Source organism: Protopterus annectens, chromosome 2.part1 (assembly GCF_019279795.1).
Source record: "Protopterus annectens isolate FY-2018-M chromosome 2.part1, PAN1.0, whole genome shotgun sequence".
Classification (NCBI taxonomy): domain Eukaryota; kingdom Metazoa; phylum Chordata; order Ceratodontiformes; family Protopteridae; genus Protopterus; species Protopterus annectens.
Window position 1 is genome coordinate 1589621158 of NC_056729.1, and position 23698 is coordinate 1589644855.

Below are 23698 nucleotides of genomic sequence, written 5' to 3' on the forward strand. Positions count from 1 at the left end.
CCAGTAATGATTAGTGTAATGACCATCAATGTTTATTATTAATGTTTGTTACAAATGCCTAATAAAAACGAGAATTGTATAGAAAACTGCATTTATGACATGGACTTTACATTATCTGAAAACGCTCAGTTTCTTTCTCTTCTGGCACATCTTTACCCATTGTCTTCTGTTTCTTCCTTTCCTTCTTTACTTTTGAATGTTGCTTAGTTTGCTTTCAGGTTTTGCAAGTTCTAATATGTATGACACTGTTATGAAGACATTCATTTGTTTTTACTTTATATAAAAAAAAAAAAAAAAAAAAAAAAAAACAATAGGTTCATAGGTGTTTACTAGGCTAATGACCATAAGGGCCTTTTTAAGCATAGCTGTGCATCCCAAATCTCTGACAAGTTCTTGCACCATTGATAACTGTAAGCAGAGGCTTGGGAGATGAACCATTTATAGCCGTTTGTTTTGTGTATATGCAGGATGTCTAGCAGGGTGAGGTCTGACAATGCCTTGTATGCCAGGCGTAGACCTCCCCTCAACAACCTGTAGGAGACAGAATACAGGGATAAGGCCATGAGGTGGTCTGCATAAGACATGATGTTCATCGTGTTACACTATAAGACATGTTACTTATTCCCTGTATTCTTTTAGTAAGAATCTGTCTTGGAAAACATTGCAGCCACAACGTATTTTAATTGGCAGTACTGTAGGCTGCTTTGATTCTGACCCAGATACCTGAGTAGTTTAAGAACTGGGGTCAATTTAACAAGTACCTGAGTCTTAAAAGAACATGTAAAAGGTTTACGAAGAATGTGTGTTAATGTAAGGATATGATGGGAGTGTGGGAATCGTTGTGGTCCTGTGAAATAGTTGCTCTTTTAAGGGAAACCAGATCAGTAAGATCAATGAGATTACATGCAGCATGTGTGTTGTAAAGTTCATGAGGTAAGAGATAAATGCCAGAGTGACAATTTTTTCCTGAGAACAAGTAGATGCAGCAATGCAGGTCACATTCACTTCATGGCACAGAGAAAAGAAATGTGGAGAGTTGTTTCCTTTTTTTTCTCCAGTGTTAATTGGGAAATAAATTTAGATGCTTGATGCTTTCTTTTGTCAACTTTATTAGACAGTTAATTGATTCAGACCTGTGTTGTTTTATTAATTTGCATCCCTTGCCATTTTGGTTTTGTGAACAGTGGGGGTCTTTCTTTAGTTTTGTAGTGATCTACAGACCCGATGATCACTTCCTATATTCTCTTACCATAATATTCCCTCTTTTACTATTAGCATAGGCTAAAACATCAACTGTGGAGTTAAACTGGGAGACTATTGCCTGGCTAAGGCTACGCTAAAATAGGAGGAAGAAATTAACGCGGTGGAGAGGCTTAAGCATTATCTTATGAAAACTGGAAGCATATAGATATATTTAGTTGTTTAAAAGATACATAAATATTATTTGTGCATGTTGCTGACAAGGCCTTGCAAGTTAAGTGTTATTGTGTCAGGCTAAATGCAGTATGAAGTAATTTTGTGTGTTTTTATCCCCTTTCCAGGCAGACTTTGATTTAGCTTTTGTAGTGAGATATAAACCTGATGAGCAGCCTTTCCTCAGGCCGCATCATGATGCATCTACATTCACTATCAACATTGCCCTGAATAGACCAGGCATAGATTATGAGGTAAGTCAAATATATGAAGACTATTTACCTTAGTACCTTGTGTAATGTGTGTTTAAAAAGTAAAAAGCAGACTGCAGCCAACTAAGAATGAAGAACGGAATGATGTGGATCGGTAGACACCTGCTGAAGGCAATGCTCGTACACGAGAAGATGAAAGTAAATCCTTTATTCCACAATAAAACAAGTTTAGCGCTTTCAACTGGTAAAACCCAGTCTTCTTCAGAACAAATTCAAAGTACTCACATACAAATATTTATAGTCTGAGTGAGTCATTCAATTAAAAAAGTCCGCCAAAACTTTTAAAGCTGTACTTCTCTCTTTACAAAATTTGTTCTTTGACAAAAATAAATACATTCATATTAAAAAACTGTGTGCCTATTAAAAATCACAATATGTAGAAGGAGAATATAAAATTGTATACATATGAAGATATATATATATATATATATAAATAAAAATAAAAAATAGCACTGTGAGCATGTAAAAACTTCATCAAGTGTCCTGAGTAGATAAACTGAAAGGGAATATGTCAAAAAATAGTATCTTGATCCACTAGTAGTAAAAAGCTCAGTATAAGGACAATACTGTTAATAATATATGGAAGAAATAAATGTATAAGTACATATTAACCTGATCCTATTGGGAAAGAATCAAAAAAGGTTTAATGCTAATAAATTCATTCAATCCAGGTGCTCTAGTAGCATCTAATATAATCTGCCACCTACTCTCCAGGGCTGCCAACTGCATCTTCCAATTCCCTCCAAATAATGTACTCTTAATTAGGTCTATAATGGCAAAACGAAAATGGTGCTCAACTCCATTATCACTTATATGTCTATATAGAGCATTTTTAGAATCTTTTTTCTGAATACGATATAAGTGTTCTTAACACGCTTTTTAAATGTCTTTCAGTTTTGCCAATATAATATGCTGGGCAGGATGTACATGTGGCTAAGTATATCACCTGACTGGTATTACAATTCCCTGTCCTAGTCTTGATACGAGTGTGGTTTATATCTTCTAGTTGAATGTGTCTTTCCTCGTTAATGTAGCTGCACTGTTTGCATCTTCCACATTTTCTAGTACCATTGTATTTTTCTACATTGTCAGTGTTGTTACTAACTTTCTCCAAAATTCTTTTTAAATTGTGTCCTGTCTTATATACATATTTAGGTGTAAATCCCACAATTTTGTCCAAATTTGAAGAAGTAATAATGTCCCAATGTTGGTACAGAATGTCCTGAATAATATTAGTGTATGGCGTGTATGTCAAAATACATGCCCGAACAAACAATTTATGTTCATCTCCATCTTCTTTCATACTTACAACATATTTACCCAATAGGGGGGATATTTCTTTCCCCATTCCTTCTGTACATAGTGTGTAACATCTTTTAACATACTATCTGGGTATCCACGGTTAAGAAATAGATTTTTAATAAGATCAAGTTCTACCCTCATGACTGTTTCAGTAGAGGACATCCTGGCCGCTCTAATGCACTGGCCCTTAACTACATTTTTGAAAACGTGTGTTGGATGGTTACTAGAAAAATGTAAGTAATCATTGGAGAAAGTTGGCTTCCGATAAATCTTAGAAGTGAAGCCTTTTAGATCTTGTCCAACCATGACATCCAAATATGGGATGCTTACTGTACTAGTGTTGTAAGTAAATTTTAAAAATTGTGAGGAGCTGTTGAGGAATGTCATGAATTCCTGCAACCTCTCTAAAGATGTCTTCCATAAAATAAAGATATCATCCAGATATCTAGCGTAAAATTTTATGTCAGCATAAAAGTTACTTTTAAATAATACTTCATCCTCCCATTCCAACATCACGAGGTTGGCAAAAATGGGAGCACATGATGCTCCCATAGCAACCCCCTTGATTTGCCTAAAGAACTCTCCCTGAAAGACAATGTAGTTGTGATCCAGGACCAATCCCATCATATCACATAATAAGGAGACTTTGTCCCAGTTTAATCCAGAATATTTCCTCAAACTGTTTGAAAAATATTCTAGGCCAGTGTCCTTAGGTATACTTGAAAATAGATCCACTACGTCTATAGTTAAAAGGGTGAGGTCAGTATCCCAATTGTCTTTAGTTAACTTCCCCAAAAAACTCCAGGAGTCTTTCATAATATGTGGGATAGCTCCATAGATGTGTTTAAGCTGGTTGTCTATCCATCTACCAATATTAAATGTTTTAGACTTAGACCCTGATATTATAGGTCTAAACGGAGGTTTATCTATTGATTTATGTATCTTTGGAATCCCAACAATTTTGGCCAAGACCGGATAGTCATTTTTCAAAAACATATATGTCTCATTAGTAATCCTATTATCTATTAAGTATTCTTCAATAGCCAAATCTATACGTCTATAGCCTATGTTAATCTGATTAATTGAAATACTTTCATAATAATCTGTCTGATGTAATATATCATAAATGCTAGAATTATAAACATCAGTAGGAAATAAGACTATCCCTCCACCTTTATCAGGTTTCATAATTCGAACCTCCTTATTTTGTATCACTTTGTTTAAACATTCTCTTTCTGAATTTGAAAGGTTGTTCTGGGTGTCGTAATGTGTGTTGTGCTTACTTCTCATGTTCCTGTGTAGCCAATAAATATCCTTACATACCAGTTTCTCAAAACTGGATATGCTGGGATTGGAAGTTGGAACATAGGAACTTTTTTTGCTCAAGTTGTTACTCCCTTTGCTGCCCCGGTGGTCCTCTTTATTGTCAAACATAATGGCTAAATTTAGTTTACGACAGTATAATTTTACTTGTTTAATGTTGTCAAATAGGTCCATACGAACTGTAGGTATAAACTTCATACCTTTACTTATAATACGAATAAATTGTTCATCTACCTCCACGTCAGTGTAATTGTAGACATTGAAGCCTTCATGACTGATGAGAGTACATGGATGTGTGTACTTATAAGATTCAATACCCTGCATGTTCTCAACATTATCTAGATACTCTACAGTCAAAGGTTTCAGTGTAGGAAGGTCCGAGCTGTACGACCTGTCCCCTGTATTTTCACTGACTCTGGTGTGGGTGTCATAAGTTATTTCCTGTAATTGCTCCACTGTCTGTTGGGATTCCTTGTGTATGATGGTTTGTCCCCCTGAAAATTTCCTTCTTTATTAAAACCCCTGTGTGTTGACCTAGTGGTATTAATATGTGTACCTTGTTCTTTCACTTTTTCCTTTGGCCAAATATATGCTCTGTTGGCACTGTATAGCTCAATGTCTCTAGTCATCTTCTTACTTTTCCTATCATAGATACTGTGTGCTTTACTATCTGCTAAAAAGAATTGTTTCTTGAACAATTCTTTCCAGGTGTCAAATTCAGCATTACTGGTAATGGCATCATACATACTTTCCAGTTCATCAGCTAGTAAAACCAATTTCTCATTTTGATATTTAAGCACAAGTTTCATGTAAGCACATCCAAAATTATCAAACAAACCATTAAATTCATTCATCATGTCTTGCTTATATGCAATGCCCAATGGCAATTTAAAAAACCTTAAGCCCTTAGGCACCACATTAATTTTCAAACAATTATTTAAATAGCTCACATCAATTTTAGTGTTTTTATAAGAAGTCAACCTTTTGCCAAAATCAAAAATCAATTCTTTTAATGAGGTGTATACATATTCTTTATTAGTATTAGTAGCATGATGTCCTTTCATAGCAAAATTGTATATTTCCTGATTGTCATTCAAAAAATGTTCCATAAGTTCTCTTTCATTAGCAGATTTTTTTAACTTATTAGAATTACCCATATTCAACTCGGCACTGTCGTGGCGAGAGAATGTCCTAAAACCCTTGTTAGGGCTGGAAATATTATATTTAACAGTACCTTTGTAATCATTGTCTATCTTCTGTTGGTTGTTTCCGTATTGTTTAGTCGGATGTGTGGTCTTCGGCCTAGCGCCGGTTCATTCTGCTTCTTGCCTCGCCCGTATAATGCTAAAATCAAATGTAAAATCCTGGGCCGATGATAGCCCCAACGGATCTTGAAACATTCGCTCATCATCCTGAATGGAAAAGCGATAATGTTCTTTTTGTAAATCACCAAAAGCATCAGGAAGGTCTATTGCGCCGTTAGATGTATGGGCTACATCCTCTGCCTCCCGAAGAGCTTCTGGGAACCCTCGTTCTGGTGTGGGGAGGTTCCTCTGTGAGCGTACACGTTCACAAGAATTGTTCGCTGTTGGAGTAGTAGAAGCCACCTCCCCCTCTCCATTTTTGTACGGTAACAGCATATTGTCACGAGTGACATCACGTAAATGTAGAAGATTGAGTGTTTGTTCATTTTTGGTTGCTAGATTAGTAACCAAATGAAAACGTTTTTGTAACTCACTTTGAACAGCTAAGACATCAGCTCGTAACACATATTGGCTACACAGGAACATGAGAAGTAAGCACAACACACATTACGACACCCAGAACAACCTTTCAAATTCAGAAAGAGAATGTTTAAACAAAGTGATACAAAACAAGGAGGTTTGAATTATGAAACCTGATAAAGGTGGAGGGATAGTCTTATTTCCTACTGATGTTTATAATTCTAGTATTTATGATATATTACATCAGACAGATTATTATGAAAGTATTTCAATTAATCAGATTAACATAGGCCATAGACGTATAGATTTGGCTATTGAAGAATACTTAATAGATAATAGGATTACTAATGAGACATATATGTTTTTGAAAAATGACTATCCGGTTTTGGCCAAAATTGTTGGGATTCCAAAGATACATAAATCAATAGATAAACCTCCGTTTAGACCTATAATATCAGGGTCTAAGTCTAAAACATTTAATATTGGTAGATGGATAGACAACCAGCTTAAACACATCTATGGGGCTATCCCACATATTATGAAAGACTCCTGGAGTTTTTTGGGGAAGTTAACTAAAGACAATTGGGATACTGACCTCACCCTTTTAACTATAGACGTAGTGGATCTATTTTCAAGTATACCTAAGGACACTGGCCTAGAATATTTTTCAAACAGTTTGAGGAAATATTCTGGATTAAACTGGAACAAAGTCTCCTTATTATGTGATATGATGGGATTGGTCCTGGATTACAACTACATTGTCTTTCAAGGAGAGTTCTTTAGGCAAATCAAGGGGGTTGCTATGGGAGCATCATGTGCTCCCATTTTTGCCAACCTCGTGATGTTGGAATGGGAGGATGAAGTATTATTTAAAAGTAACTTTTATGCTGACATAAAATTTTACGCTAGATATCTGGATGATATCTTTATTTTATGGAAGACATCTTTAGAGAGGTTGCAGGAATTCATGACATTCCTCAACAGCTCCTCACAATTTTTAAAATTTACTTACAACACTAGTACAGTAAGCATCCCATATTTGGATGTCATGGTTGGACAAGATCTAAAAGGCTTCACTTCTAAGATTTATCGGAAGCCAACTTTCTCCAATGATTACTTACATTTTTCTAGTAACCATCCACCACACGTTTTCAAAAATGTAGTTAAGGGCCAGTGCATTAGAGCGGCCAGGATGTCCTCTACCGAAACAGTCATGAGGGTAGAACTTGATCTTATTAAAAATCTATTTCTTAACCGTGGATACCCAGATAGTATGTTAAAAGATGTTACACACTATGTACAGAAGGAATGGGGAAAGAAATATCCCCCCTATTGGGTAAATATGTTGTAAGTATGAAAGAAGATGGAGATGAACATAAATTGTTTGTTCGGGCATGTATTTTGACATACACGCCATACACTAATATTATTCAGGACATTCTGTGCCAACATTGGGACATTATTACTTCTTCAAATTTGGACAAAATTGTGGGATTTACACCTAAATATGTATATAAGACAGGACACAATTTAAAAAGAATTTTGGAGAAAGTTAGTAACAACACTGACAATGTAGAAAAATACAATGGTACTAGAAAATGTGGAAGATGCAAACAGTGCAGCTACATTAACGAGGAAAGACACATTCAACTAGAAGATATAAACCACACTCGTATCAAGACTAGGACAGGGAATTGTAATACCAGTCAGGTGATATACTTAGCCACATGTACATCCTGCCCAGCATATTACATTGGCAAAACTGAAAGACATTTAAAAAAACGTATTTAAGAACACTTATATCGTATTCAGAAAAAAGATTCTAAAAATGCTCTATATAGACATATAAGTTATAATGGAGTTGAGCACCATTTTCGTTTTGCCATTATAGACCTAATTAAGAGTACATTATTTGGAGGGAATTGGAAGATGCAGTTGGCAGCCCTGGAGAGTAGGTGGCAGATTAAATTAGATGCTACTAGAGCACCTGGATTGAATGAATTTATTAGCATTAAACCTTTTTTGATTCTTTCCCAATAGGATCAGGTTAATATGTACTTATACATTTATTTCTTCCATATATTATTAACAGTATTGTCCTTATACTGAGCTTTTTACTACTAGTGGATCAAGGTACTATTTTTGACATATTCCCTTTCAGTTTATCTACTCAGGACACTTGATGAAGTTTTTACATGCTCACAGTGCTATTTTTTATTTTTATTTATATATATATATATATATATATCTTCATATGTATACAATTTTATATTCTCCTTCTACATATTGTGATTTTTAATAGGCACACAGTTTTTTAATATGAATGTATTTATTTTTGTTAAAGAACAAATTTTGTAAAGAGAGAAGTACAGCTTTAAAAGTTTTGGCGGACTTTTTTAATTGAATGACTCACTCAGACTATAAATATTTGTATGTGAGTACTTTGAATTTGTTCTGAAGAAGACTGGGTTTTACCAGTTGAAAGCGCTAAACTTGTTTTATTGTGGAATAAAGGATTTACTTTCATCTTCTCGTGTACGAGCATTGCCTTCAGCAGGTGTCTACCGATCCACATCATTCCGTTCTTCATTCTGTGTTTAAAAAGTAGCAACGAATCGATAACATCTTTTTTAGTAAGTGCATTAAATATTATTTCAGGCATGCCTTTCTTATCATGAACAGCATCTGCCAAGCCACTTATAATTTACATTCAGCTGTCTTTGCTTTGAGATGAACTTCCATGCAAGCCAGATTTTGTTTCTATTTTTTTTTCCTATGCAGTGGAATGGCCTTATTGCCATATTGTCTACCTCAACAATTATGGAAGCTTTAAAGAGGCTTTGCTAGTTTGTGAAAATGTGGAAATCACAACCATCTGCCAGTATACAGACACCGACATAAATGTGGATTTATGATACTAGATCCAACCAGGTGGCAAATAGATGTTACTGGTGGTCTTTAAGTATATTCTTAGCGATAAAAATGGAAACCATTTCCTGCACCACAGTGTTCTATAACATCAGATGTCCTTCTATTCTCATGTTGCAGTATTCATAACCCTAGGGAGCACTGGACATCTGGCCAGAATACCAAAGTCTTAGAAAGAGGGGTACGTGCAACGTTGCATGCAAGGGCCATAAACTGATGTAGGCTATATCTGTGATGCCTGCACATACCCAACTCAGAACTTTTCTGCCACAGTGTGTTTCAAACATCCGATTGCCATTCTCCGAAGTCCGGCATTTGTTCGACTTCAGCCACCTGTTTTCAACGAATGTTTTCCGGCTGTCTGCACTGAGCCTTGTGGGATTTTTCTGTTTTTTTGCCTTTTTCAGATGTACATGTCATCTAGAAAGGGAAAGTGTGCTTGTGGAAGACAAATTCCACATAAGTACACACACGAGCAGTGATTATTTTGTCTAGGGGCTGGTCACAATTACAAGCCTTGTGACATTTGCCAATATTTTGTTCCCAAAACCCGTAGAAGCTTTCTGGTGGCCTTAAATCCTTATTTAGAGAATCAGCATCTCCAACATTTGGCATCCATAATGGAAGGCAGAGCAGGCACTTTTGAGGGACCGCCTAGGACGAAGGCCAAGAAAGTTAGGCCCGATGCCCAAGCTGCATCTCAATTGTCTGGTGAGATTCTCGAGGCAAGTGTCGGCCCAGGATTGCTCCGGACATCGGGTGTTTTGCTGCAGATGTTCTTCGTGCTTCACTGTTGCAGTCATAACACTTGGGTTATCCTGCGAGGGGTAGCCCTCAGTCGGCCCGAATACCAGAGGCTTAGTATTTCTGCGTTGGTTGCTGTTGATTCAGGTCTGACATCAGGTCGTCAGGGGTATAAAAACAGGCAGCCGACACCATTACTTCAGTCTTTCTTGCCGAGGAGCCCGAAGCAGAAGCAGTTCGCATGACTGTCGGTCGGCCGGTACCTGAGTTTTCGTTCTGAAACTGAATCATCTTGAAGTCTTCTAAAGTTAAGTACCCTGTTGTGGATCCTTTTTTCCTGCTCTGACTGATGTCAGAAAAAAAGTTAACAACTGTCTTCCTGTGGAAAGCAAATACCACACTGAGATTTCCATTCTTACTGCGTCATTTGTTTAGGCCCAGACCACGACGTACCTCTCTTGTCAGTTTTGTGCTTTGTTCAATGCCTGAACTATTCATTGTCAGGCCCTTATTGTTGCTAAATACTTTCATTCTCAATCTCCCTATTCTGAAATGGTTTTGGTAAGCCATCCAACTACCGATCTTCTGAAAAAACATAAGGATAAAGACAGAGACAGACCGCACAGGTCCAAAATTGCCGATGATGCTTTCATTAAGCTAGTCGCCAGTTTGCTGGTACTCAGTGAGGCACTTTCGCAGCACCTGATGCCCGCTTTGATGGATTCGTAGGCTGCTACTGAGACCTGTTCGGAGTCCGGTATGCCATGAGACTCTTCTTTGACTACAGAACCTGCAGATGTCTCTACCATGGATGGGTCCGGAGCCGTTGTGCAGGCACCAGCTTCTGAGGAAGTTTTTTGCACTACCGATATTCGACACAAACGACAACTTCTTTTGTGTCTTCAGTTCTTTCTAAAATTACCGAGTTTCTAAGGCCAAGAGTACGAGCTACGCCTAAAAAAAATGACGACCCAAATTCAAGGGCCTGCTTCCTTGCCACAATCTCAGATGTTTAAAATGGCAGAAGACCTGATCATGCTGATTAGGGGAAGCCAGCCTTCCCCTGCTAAAAGAAACCCCAACAGCTTTATCTGACTAAGAGTCCAACGACTCTGAGCTTTCTGAATATGAAGACATGCCCTTATCTGCCTGTGAAGATTCAGATGCAGAGGAATCCATTCCTTCTGCCTCCCCTTCAGAGGATTTTTCTTTTGGTGAAACCCTACATACTTTGAGAGAGCATTTCCATTGGGAATGCCAGGATTACCCTCAGTCCAAAAAGTGACTCAGGGAATTTTTAGATTTACCTCAGCACAGACCCTTAGCTATCCCTCCTGATGTTCATCGTGCATACAGCTGCAGTCATAACAGATGGGTTCTCCTGCCGTCAGGCGGGTCCTCGGTCGGCCGAATTCCAAAGTCGAGGTCCGGCGTCGGTTGTCGTCGCTTCTTCCCTGACGTCAGTGCAACAGGGGTATAAAAGAGCCATCCGACGCCATTTTCTTCAGTCTTTCTTGCCGCGCGGTGCCCGAAGCAGAAGCAGTTCGCAAGTGCCGGTCGGCCAGCTCCTGAGATTACGAAAAATTTGGAACCAAAGTCTTCTTAAAAGCTAAGTACCCCATTGGGGAAACTTTTCTTGCCTCAGACCAATGTCAGACAAAGTTAATAATTGTATTTCTTGTGGGAAGCAAATACCGCATAAGGATTTCCATTCCCTCTGTATACCTTGTTTAGGCCCAGACCACGATGTCTCGGTCTGTCGCTTTTGTGCTACATTCAACAAACACACTTTAAGCGTCGGGCGGAGTTCGCCCAGCATTTTTTTGGGAAAGCATTTAACTATACTATGTCGTCGGATACTCCGACTCTGGTTTTGTCTAAAAAACGCAAAGACAAGGACCGACACTCGAGGTCCGCGGCCTCTACCGACACCACGCCAAAGCCGACTACACGTGGTCCGGTTCTCAGCGAGGTGCCTACGCAGCCCCTGATTACCGACGACACATCTTTGGCGGTGTCTCCTGTACCCGAGGTCGCAGGCTCCTCGGCCCACACCCCGACTACAGATACCAAAGCCACTCTTGGCGTTGAAACACAGAATGTGGACAGGTCCACCTCCACTCAAGGTGTCTTCAGACCTTCCTCTTCTTTCTCCATCAAGGCTTTCACCAAGTCTAAAGCAACCATGCACCCTAAGAGACCAGCTACACAGGGCCCATCTCCAGGCCCCATGCCTAAGAAACAGATGCTTAAAATGGCTGAGGATTTAATTACTCTAATCAGAGGTTCTCAGCCACCTCCGGACAAAAGACCCAGAGTGGAGGAAGATTCCCCCTCCTCTGATCAGGGCTCCATTATTTCAGAACACTCTGATTATCAGGAACAGTCTTACTCCCCTTTTGAAGACTCTGATGCAGAGGAGTCTATTCCTTCTGTATCCCCCCCTGAGGATTACTCATTTGGGGAAACTCTGCATACCTTAAGGGAACACTTCCACTTGGAAGGCCAGGATTATTCAGATTCCAAGAAAAGGCTCAGGGAATTTCTTTTGTTACCCCAGCACAGGCCTCTGGCTATACCTCCTGTCTTGGACATCCTAGATGATGTTTACTGCCTTAACCCGGACTCTCTTCCTCCAGCTCCAGTTAAGCCTGACAGGTACTACAGGGTTCCTGACACACACCAGTTTCTATACAAAAGCCATGCTGCTGACCTAGAAACCATCTCACAGGGGCCCAAGGGAATTAAGGCCTCCATTGCCAAAAATTCATTGCCTTCCGAGAGAGATTCCAGATCCTTAGAAAGGTGGGGAAAAAGGTATATACCTCGGCTACCTTATCCATGAGGGCCTTAAACTGTCAGTTTCATGTGCTAAAATACCAACAGTTTCTGTTATCTCAATTGAAAAGTAAAATGTCACAACCTGAACAACCAGACGTGAAAGAGTTGCAGGATTTGATCCATAGTGCAGAACAAGTGGGTAAACATACCTTACAATGTGGTTTTGATGCTCTAGAGGCCTCATGTAGAGCTGCTGTTACAGGCTCAGTCATACGTAGGCATGCCTGGCTCAAGGAACAAGCCTTGCCTGATCATGTCAAAGCTAAATTACTAGACACCCCTCTTCAAAAGGATGTACTATTTGGGGCAAATGCTGAGGAAGTATTACGGAAAATGGAGGAAAAGGCTAAATCAATGCAAACTGTGAAAGAATTTCTGCAGGTTCAACCCCCACGTTTTAGTAGAAATTGGCCTTCCAAAAACTGGTCCTTTCCTGCCACAGACAGACCCCAAAGAGGCAGATACAGGCGCCCGAGGGGCAGAGGACAATCACAAGGATCGTACAGAAACAGACAATGGCAAGCTCCTACACAAAGAGGTGGTGAGGACAACTCGCAATCTTTCAGAAAGCAAACCCAATGACTTTCCCCTTTACATGCCAACCAGGTCTCAAATGGCAGCCCCCTTAGGAGGAAAGCTAGCACTATTCTCAAAAAATTGGCATGTTGTCACAAAGGACAAATGGATCCTGGACATTATAAACAGAGGCTACAAATTCCATTTTCATACCCTTCCAAAAATGAAAGGCATGCCAAACCTGCCACACAATCAAATGGCAGAGGCACAAAAGCAAATTTCAGATCTTATAAACATGAAAGTTATTCAAGAGGTATCTACACACGAACAAGGTCAAGGTTTTTATTCCAGGCTATTTCTGGTGCCAAGGAAGGGAAAAGATTGGAGACCTATTTTGGATCTTTCCATCCTAAACAAATTCCTACTCGTACCAAAATTCAAGATGCTCACTCTACAGCAACTTCTTCCCATGCTGAGCAAGGAGTCTTGGCTGGTAACATTGGACCTCAAGGAGGCATACCTGCATGTCCCAATCAGACAAAATTGAAGAAGATGCCTCAGATTTCTTGCAGGTTCAACCCATTATCAATTCTCTGCATTGCCCTTTGGCTTATCTACTGTGCCCAGAGTATTCACGAAATGCCTGGCATCAGTAATTGCCTACTGCAGACTTCAAGGGATACCAATATACCCTTATTTGGACGACTGCCTGATCCAAGCGGACAGCAAGCACATTCTTCTGAAACATCTGGCTTATGTAATAAGGTTATTAAACTCTCTGGGATACACAGTCAGCAAAGAGAAATCAAGGCTAATACCCTCTCGGAAGATAATTTTCCTGGGTGCCAATTTGGACACAAACACCCAGATGGCCTACCTCACGCCAGAGAAGCAGGGGCAACTAATTCAATATTTCAGAACACTGGCAAATTGCACCAGGCTGACTGCAAGGAAAATCCTGCAGGCTCTGGGATTCATGGCATCTTGCATCTTACTAATCCCATGTGCAAAGCCGCATATGAGAAAACTACAATGGTACCTAAAAAACATATGGTCTCAACACAGCCACAGTTTGGAAACAATAATACCACCAATTCCATGTCTGCAAAAGGAATTTCTGTGGTGGGCTCAAGCATGTCAAACAAACACAGGTCTTCCATTCAGCAAGCCTCAAGCAAATCAAGTCATCACAACAGACGCCTCGGACTACACCTGGGGGGCGCACATGACAGACCGGTGCATTCAGGGCAAATGGTCCCAAAAAGAAAAGCACCTTCACATCAATCAAAAAGAAATGCTAGCAGTAATAAATGCTATTATAGCTTTCAAGGACCTTCTACAACCAGGTCAACTATTGATAAGAACGGACAACACCACAGTTATGTGGTACATAAACAAGCAGGGAGGAACACATTCTTATCCCCTATGCAGACTAGCCATGTCCCTTTGGAACGCGGCTGTGGAATTGCAAATCCAACTTCAAGCACAATTCCTGCCAGGGAAGGAAAACACACTGGCAGACAAACTGAGCAGAAATATGACAGATCCACATGAATGGAAGTTGCATCCTCAAGTTTTTACAATGATAATTCAAGCATGGGGTAGGCCAGACATAGATCTCTTTGCCACCCACAGAAATGATGTAATTGGTACTAGACCACAATTATATATTTTTTGAAGGTGAAGTTTTTAGACAGAACAAAGGAGTGGCTATGGGTGCGTCATGCGCACCCATTTTTGCCAATTTAGTCATGTTAGACTGGGAGACTAAATATGTTTTTAACAGTAATTACAAAGCTAATATAAGTTTCTATGCAAGATTTTTAGATGATGTTTTTGTTTTATGGAAAGGTGATAAGGAAGACATAGTCAAATTTATAGAGTATATTAATACTACCACAGAGTTTTTAAAATTTACTTTCAATGTAAGTGATAGTGGTATATCTTATTTGGATACTTACATCTTTAAGACAGTAGACGGATATGCATCCAAAGTTCACAGAAAGACAACTTTCTCAAATGACTATGTATTCTTTACTAGCAATCATCCACGACATATTTTCAAAAATATAGTAAAAGGCCAATGTATTAGGGGAGCTAGGATGTCATCCAAGAGAGTAGAGATGGAGAATGAAATGAAATACATTTATCAATTATTTAAGAATAGGGGTTATCCGAAAGAATTATTGGATGACACCATTAATTATGTTAGCTCCCAGTGGGATCTAAAATACATACCTTTATTGAGTAAATATGAAAGTTTACAAAAAACACAAACAAAAAATAAATTTAGAGAAGGTAGAGTGTGTGTTTTAACTTATTCTCCCTTTGTCAATTGTATTAAGGATATAGTGAATAGATATTGGGATATAATAACTGTTACAGATGGTAGTAGAGAAAAGTTGGGCCAGTATCCGATTATAGTGTATAAGACAGCACCAAATATTAAGAAATTATTAGAGAGGACAGAAAATCATGAAGGTAAAATGAAGGACATACAAACATACACTAAGAAATGTGGATACTGCAAACAATGTAAATATATTAATACCTCATCTCATATTATACTGGAAGACGTGAATCATACTAAAATTAAGAGTAAAGGAGGGTTTTGTTATACTAAACAAGTGGTGTATTTAGCTAAATGTAATCTATGCCCCGCTTTCTATATCGGAAAGACAGAGAGGCAATTGAAGAAGCGAATATACGAACACTATTATAAGATCAAAACAAAGGACCCTAAGAATGCTTTATATAGACACATCAAAGATGTAGGTGAACAACATGTTTTTACTTTCACTATAATTGATCAAGAATTTAGTAATCCTTTAGGGGGAGATTGGAAAACAAAACTTGCATGTAGGGAGAGTAAGTGGCAGATCTTGGTAGATGCCACTAGAACCGAAGGACTAAATGATTTTATTAGTATCAAACCATTCCTCAAAATGTGATGTATTTTATATACATATAATTTATACTAGAATATGTGTACAGTATTTTTATTTATTTATATATTATTGTGGTAAATATTTATTGGTACATACTTATTGTGTACATTCACATATGTAATCAGTTCATGCCTTTTTTGATTGACATTTATAGGTAACATATGTATATAATGATTTTATTATAAATTATTCATAAAATATTTATTGGTTATATACATATTATTATTTTTAAATATTTAAATATTTATATATTATTTATAAAATATGTACTATGTATATGTTTCACACTAGGGAGAACAGAGGTTTTAGAATATCCATTGTATTGCTTTATAAATCATGTATTAACATACTAAACAGTATAGTATATAGAATACGCTGTTTCACATATACAGTGATGTGCCTTTAAGTACTTGTTTTAGTTTGGCGCCAAATATTGTTTAAATGGAACAGATAGTAGCACTGAAATATGTTCTGATGGAGTCTGCAATCGGCAGATGAAAGTGCTTAACATCGGAGTGTTTTACTTTCAGTGAGGATCGTTATTACTTTTTGTATGGACTGTGTGTTTGTGGTGCTTTCAGTTGTGTTTTTGTCGTGCATATCTTATTAAAGACTTCAACGGAGGAACTGCGTTTGCCTTTATTGCTGTTTTCCAGTCTAGTTGGCTCATTGTTCGTGAGTTTTTGGACTTGATTTTTGATTCCCTATGCAGACTGGCCATGTCACTTTGGAACATGGCCATGGACTTACAAATGGAACTACAAGCACAGTACTTGCCAAGCAAGGAAAACATGCTGGCAGACAACCTAAGCAGGAATATGACAGATCCACACAAATGGAAGTTGCATCCAAAAGTTTTTACAGAAATAATCCAAGAATGGGGAAGGCCAGACATAGATCTCTTTGCCTCCCACAAAAATCATCAATTGACAAAATTCTGCTCAAGGATCTTCCATCCAAAGGCCTGGAGAGTGGACGCTCTCTCTTTCAGTTGGACATCAATGACAGTTTATGCCTTCCCGCCTCTTCCTCTGCTGCCCAAAGTCCTATTGAAGACCAGAGCAGACAGACCAAAGATGATCCTCATTGCTCCGGACTGGCCAAGGCAACACTGGTACCCACTCCTGAGGAGCCTGACGCATTCCCCACCATGGACCCTGCCTCTAATGCCTCTTCTTCTGACTCAGCACAGCTTCAAAACTCTTCACAGTCAGCTGAAAACACTCAGTCTAGCTGCATGGAAGATTCCTTAGCATTGCAGCAGGCCCTACTCTCCAAGGAGGTGCAGGATGTCATTTTGGAGGCCAGAAGGCCATCAACTATAAAAGCTTACTACGCAAAATGGAAACGTTTTTGTGTCTGGAATGAGAAAAAGGGCCAGAGCCCTGGAAAACTGAATTTACCTCAAATACTACTATATTTGGCTGAACTGCTAAGCAGTGGACTTTCGTTCTCCTCCATCAAAATCCATGCCTCAGCCATTTCTGCAGAATACAACACTGATCCACCTTTATTCTCTCACCCTCTATTAAGACAGTTCCTCAGAGGGGCTAAGAATTTAAGACCTCCAAGGAAACAACCAATACCTGCTTGGGATCTTAATTTCATTCTGGAAAACTGACTTTGCCTCCTTTTGAGCCAGCTGCCTCATCAGATTTACAATATTTGTCCTGGAAAACAGCTTTCCTTCTGGCTATCACTTCAGCTCATAGAGTTTCAGAACTACAGGCTCTTATGGCTGTCCAGCCTTTTATCATCTTCCATCAGGACAGAGTTTCATTACGAACCAACCCGTCCTTTATGCCTAAAGTGGTATCCAGGGTAGCTTTAAATCAGGCCATACATTTACCTACTTTTCATCCTAATCCTCAAAACAAAGGGGAGAGATTACTACATTCCTTGGACATCCACAGACAACTGCGTTATTATTTGGACAGAACAAAACCTTTCAGAAAATCAGAAAAGCTTTTTGTGGCCTATGCGGTAGGAGCTCAAGGAAAGCCAATTTCCAAACAGACAATCTCAAAATGGATAGCCCACTGCATACGCTTTTGCTATTCCTTTCATGGCAAAACTGTACCTACAGGCATTAGAATTCATTCCACCAGGGCCACAGCCACCTCTGCAGCCTTCCTCAGAGGAGTTCCTACCAAGGATATTTTGGAAGCAGCCACTTGGAGTTCTGTGCATACCTTCTCCAAGCACTACAACCTACCATTATACTCCAAATCTAGAGCAGGCTTTGCCACTGCAGTCTTGCAGGGCATTTTGGCTCCTCCTAGTTCCACGTAGTGCCTACCACCCCTTTCTTAGCTTTGGGATTCTACCCATCTGTTATGACTGCAGCTGTATGCACGATGAACATAGTGCAGTTTTGTACCTACCATAAATGTAGATGTCCGAGTGCTAATACAGCTGCAGTCCAGGTTTCCCTCCCTCCTTCCCCTCTAGGGGTATTCTTTTATGGTGTATTTGCTTGCAACTACTGGTTTTTGATTATATTGCATTGCATTATTACATAATTTTATGTATTGCCTTCCTTCTGGGGGCACCTGACATCTGGGGCAAGAAAAACTGAAGAAAATGGCGTCGGCTGGTTCTTTTATACCCCTGTCGCACTGACATCAGGGAAGAAACGACGACAACTGACGCCGGACCTAGACTTTGGAATTCGGCCGACCAAGGACCTGCCTGACGGCAGGAGAACCCATCTGTTATGACTGCAGCTGTATTAGCACTCGAACATCTACATTTATGGTAGGTACAAAACTGTACTTTCTGGATGTTATGGATAATGTCTTTATGGAATCCAGTGTAACTCCTGATACTTTACCCCCTGCTCCAAGGAAACCTGACAGGTACTACAGAGTCCCTGACTCACAAATTTCTCTTTAAAAATCCTGCTGCTGACCCAGAGGTCATCTCCCAAGGACCTAAAGAAATAAAAGCGACTACAGCTAAGAATCCCACCCCCTCGTACAGGGATTCCTGAGCTTTAGACAGATGGGGTAAAAACATATACACCTCTGCAACTCTCGCCATTAGAGCATTGAACTGTCAGTTCCACATGCTGAAATACCAGCAGCATACTATGGAACTTATTAAGCAGAAATTATCTACCTTTCCTGACTGTGCAGAAAATAAAGAATTACAGGAGCTTATGCATTCTGCAAGCCAAGTCAGCAAGCATATCCTACAATGTGGGTTTGACGCCCTAGAAGAATCTTGCAGGGCAGCAGTCACAGGTTCTGTACTTAGAAGGCATGCCTGGCTTAAGGAGCAGACCTTGCCAGACTATGTCAAATCAAAATGATTGGACGCTCCTCCGAACAGGGACAATCTGTTTGGCACCAAAGCAGAAGAGGTTTTAAAAAAGATGGAGGAAAAGGCTAAGTCTATGCAGACAGTCAAAGATTTTTTGCAAGTGCAGCCTCCAAGATTCAGTCAGCATTACCCCTCAAAATATTGGTCCTTTCCAGCCCCCTCAAGGCAGTCTCAAACTAGACCCAGGGGAAACAGACCCCCCCCCCAGATTACAGTCTCAGGGTATGCAGAGATCTAAGCAATGGAGTACCTCCACTTCTAAAGCAGGGAGTGCTAAGCCACCCCTTACAGAAAGAATTCGCAATGACTTCTCAACTCCATTCCTCACCTCTGCCCAATTGATCATGCCCCTAGGAGGAAAACCTGCCCACCATGCAAAAAACTGGACCTCCATCACCAACAATCAATGGGTCCTCAACATAGTATCCCAGGGGTGCAAATTTTATTTCCACATGCTGCCAACCCTAAAAGGGTTCCCAGGCCTTCCTCCAAAGCAGTGGGCAGAGGCACAAAACCAAGTTCAGTCCCTGCTGTCCATAAGGGCAATTCAGCCTGTTCTTGCAGAACAGATAGGCCAAGGTTTTTATTCCAGACTTTTCCTGGTACCCAGAAAAGAGGGCACCTGGCGCCCAGTCTTAGATCTAGCCATTCTGAACACCTTCCTGGTTGTGCCATAATTCAAAATGCTCACCCTACAGCAGCTTTTCTCTATGCTGTCCAAAGATGCCTGGTTAGCCACCCTAGACCTAAAGGAGGCCTATCTGCACATCCCAATCAGGGACTCCTGCAGGAAATATCTACATCAGGATCTATGCATTATCAGATGTTCATCGTGCATACAGCTGCAGTAATCACAGATGGGTTTTCAGCCGTCAGGCGGTCCCTCGGTCGGCCGAATTCCAAAGTCTTGGTCCGGCGTCGGTTGTCGTCGCTTACTCTTCTGACGTCAGTAAGGCCAGAGTATATAAGACACAGCCGACGCCATGTTCTTCAGTCTTTTTTGCTGCACGGTGCCCGAAGCAGAAGCAGTTCGCAAGTGCCGGTCGGCCAGCTCCTGAATTACGAAAAAAATTTGGAACCGAAGTCTTCTTTAAAGCTAAGTACCCCATTGGGGAAACTTTTCTTGCCTCAGACCGATGTCAGAAAAAGTTAATAATTGTATTTCTTGTGGGAAGCAAATACCGCATAAGGATTTCCATTCCCGTTGCATACCTTGTTTGGGCCCAGACCACGACGTCTTGGGCTGTCGCTTTTGCGCTACCTTCAATAAACGCACTATCAAGCGTCGGGTGGAGTTCGCCCAACACTACTTTGGTAAAGCTTTTGATTATAAGATGTCGTCGGACACTCCGACTACCGTTTTGTCCAAAAAATGCAAGGAAAAGGACCGACACGGGAGACCCTTGGTCCCCGCCGACACCACACCAAAACAGGCTACACGTGGTCCGGTTCTCAGCGAGACGCCTTTGCAGTCCCTGACTACCGACGACACTCCTTTGGCGGTGTTCTCTGTACCCGAGACCGCTGGGTCCTCGGCCCTTTCCCAGAATACAACCGAAGCCTCTGCTAATGTCGAGCCTACTAATGTGGACAGGTCCACCTCCACCCATGGTGTATTTAGGCCCTCATCTTCTTTTTCAATAAAGGCTTTTACTAAATCCAAAGCAGCCAGGCATCCCACGAGGCCTGTTGCACAGGGCCCATCTCCTGGACCCATGCCTAAGAAACAGATGCTTAAAATGGCTGAGGATTTAATTACTCTTATCAGAGGTTCTCAGCCCCCTCCTGACAAGAGACCCAGAGTGGAGGAAGAATCTCCCTCTTCTGATCAGGGATCCATTTTATCAGAACATTCTGATGCAGAGGAACACTCTTACTCCCCTTTTGAGGATTCGGATGCAGAACAGTCAATTCCTTCTGTATCCCTCCTGAGGATTTTTCCTTTGGGGAAACCTTGCACACTTTGAGGGAACACTTCCATTGGGAAGGCCAAGACTTTTCAGATTCCAAGAAAAGACTTAGGGAATTTCTTTGGTTACCTCAGCACAGACCTCTGGCTATACCCCTGTTTTGGATGTACTGGATGATGTCTATTCGAGGCTTGCCTTTACCCTGATTCTCTGCCTCCTGCACCAGTAAAACCTGATAGGTATTACAGAGTACCCAGCTCTCACCAATTTCTCTACAAAGGCCATAATGCTGACCCTGAAACCATTTCACAAGGCCCCAAGGGATTAAAGGCCTCCACTGCCAAGAATCCACTCCCTGCAGAAAGGGAATCCAGATCTCTAGAAAGGTGGGGTAAAAGGTATATACCTCGCCACCCTAGCCATGAGGGCCTTAAACTGTCAGTTTCATATGATTAAATATCAACAGTACCTGTTATCACAATTAAGGAACAAAATGTCTCAACCTGAACAACCAGATTTAAAAGAGTTACAGGATATGATGCATAGTGCGGAGCAAGTGGGTAAACACACCTTACAATGTGGTTATGATGCCCTAGAGGCTTCCAATAGAGCGGCTGCCACAGGATCAGTCATTCGCAGACATGCCTGGCTTAGGGAACAAAATTTACCTGATCATGTGAAAGCTAAACTTCTTGATGCTCCTTTACAAAAGGATGTATTATTTGGTACTAATGCTGAGGACATACTACGGAAAATGGAAGAAAAAGCCAAATCTATGCAAACTGTCAAGGCTTTCTTACAGGTCCAACCACCACGCTTTAGCAGAAATTGGCCTTCAAAAAACTGGTCCTTTCCAGCCACTGACAAGCCCCAAAGAGGTAGATACAGACGCACAAGGGGCAGAGGGCAATCACAAGGATCATATAGAGGCAGACAATGGCAATCTCCAGCACCAAGAGGTGGTGAAGACAGTGCACAACAGTACAGGAAGCAAACCCAATGACTCCTCATTTCCATGCCAAGCAAGTCTCAGCTGACAGCACCTTTGGGAGGGAAACTAGCATTATTTGCAAGCAATTGGCATATTGTCACAACAGACAAATGGATACTGGACATTATAAACAGAGGCTACAAATTTCAATTTCACACTCTTCCAAAATGAGAGGCATGCCAAACCTGCCACAAAATCAAAGGGCAGAGGCACAACTGCAAATTTCAAAGCTCCTAAACATGAGAGCTATACAAAGGTACCTACACACCAACAAGGTCAAGGTTTTTATTCAAGACTTTTTCTGGTACCAAGAAAAGGAACCGACTGGAGACCCATTTTGGACTTATCCATCCTAAACACATTCCTACTGTGCCAAAATTCAAGATGCTCACATTACAGCAACTTCTTCCCATGCTGGGCAAGGAGTTTTGGCTGGTAACATTGGACCTCAAGGAGGCATACCTGCATGTCCCAATCAGACAAAGCTGCAGAAGATACCTCAGATTTCTTGCAGGTTCAATCCACTATCAATTCTCTGCATTGCCCTTTGGCTTATCTACTGCACCCAGAGTATTCACAAAGTGCCTGGCATCAGTGATTGCCTACTGCAGACTTCAAGGGATACAAATTTACCCTTATCTGGATGACTGCCTGATCCAAGCGGACAGCAAACGCATACTACTGGAACATCTGGCATATGTGACACGGTTACTGCTTTCTCTGGGATATACCATCAACAAGGAGAAATCAAGACTAACACCATCTCAGAAAATAACCTTCCTGGGTGCCAACTTGGACACAAACACCTAGATGGCATATCTTACGCCAGAAAAACAAGGGCAACTATCTCAGTACTTCAAAACACTAGCAAAAAGTACCAGGCTTACTGCAAGGAAAATCCTGCAGGCTCTGGGATTCATGGCATCTTGCATTCTTCTAATCCCATGTGCAAAGCTGCATATGAGGAAACTTCAATGGTACCCAAAAAATCCATGGTCTCAACACAGTCACAGTTTGGAAGCAATTATACCAATAATTCCATGTTTGCAAAAGGAATTTCTATGGTGGGCCCAAGCATGGCAAGTAAACACAGGCCTTCCATTCTGCAAGCCTCAAGCAAAACAAGTCATAACCACAGACGCCTCAGATTACGCCTGGGGGGCGCACATGAAGGACAGGTGCATTCAGGGCAGATGGTCCCAAAAGGAAAAGCACCTTCACATCAATCAAAAAGAAATGCTAGCAGTAATAAATGCAATTACAGCTTTCAAGGACTTCCTGCATCCAGGACAATTACAGATAAGAACAGACAACACCACAGTAATGTGGTACATAAACAAACAAGGAGGAACACTGTTAAATAAATTTGTTAAAGTCAGACTGTAAAATTTATTTGGCATTAAAAAATAATGGCAGTCAGTAACAAACAGTAATGCAGGAAAGCTCAAGCATTTAAAACTTT

The 23698-nt window shown here is 40.4% G+C and overlaps 1 protein-coding gene across 1 annotated transcript in view; it reads left to right on the forward strand.

Annotated features, from left to right (window-relative positions):
* PLOD1 (procollagen-lysine,2-oxoglutarate 5-dioxygenase 1) overlaps window positions 1-23698 on the forward strand; it is a 1142395-nt gene that overhangs the window by 969882 nt on the left and 148815 nt on the right. The window contains exon 18 of the mRNA XM_044063038.1: window positions 1542-1667. Within this exon, the coding sequence (XP_043918973.1) occupies window positions 1542-1667 (126 nt within the window). The remainder of the gene's footprint in view (window positions 1-1541; window positions 1668-23698) is intronic.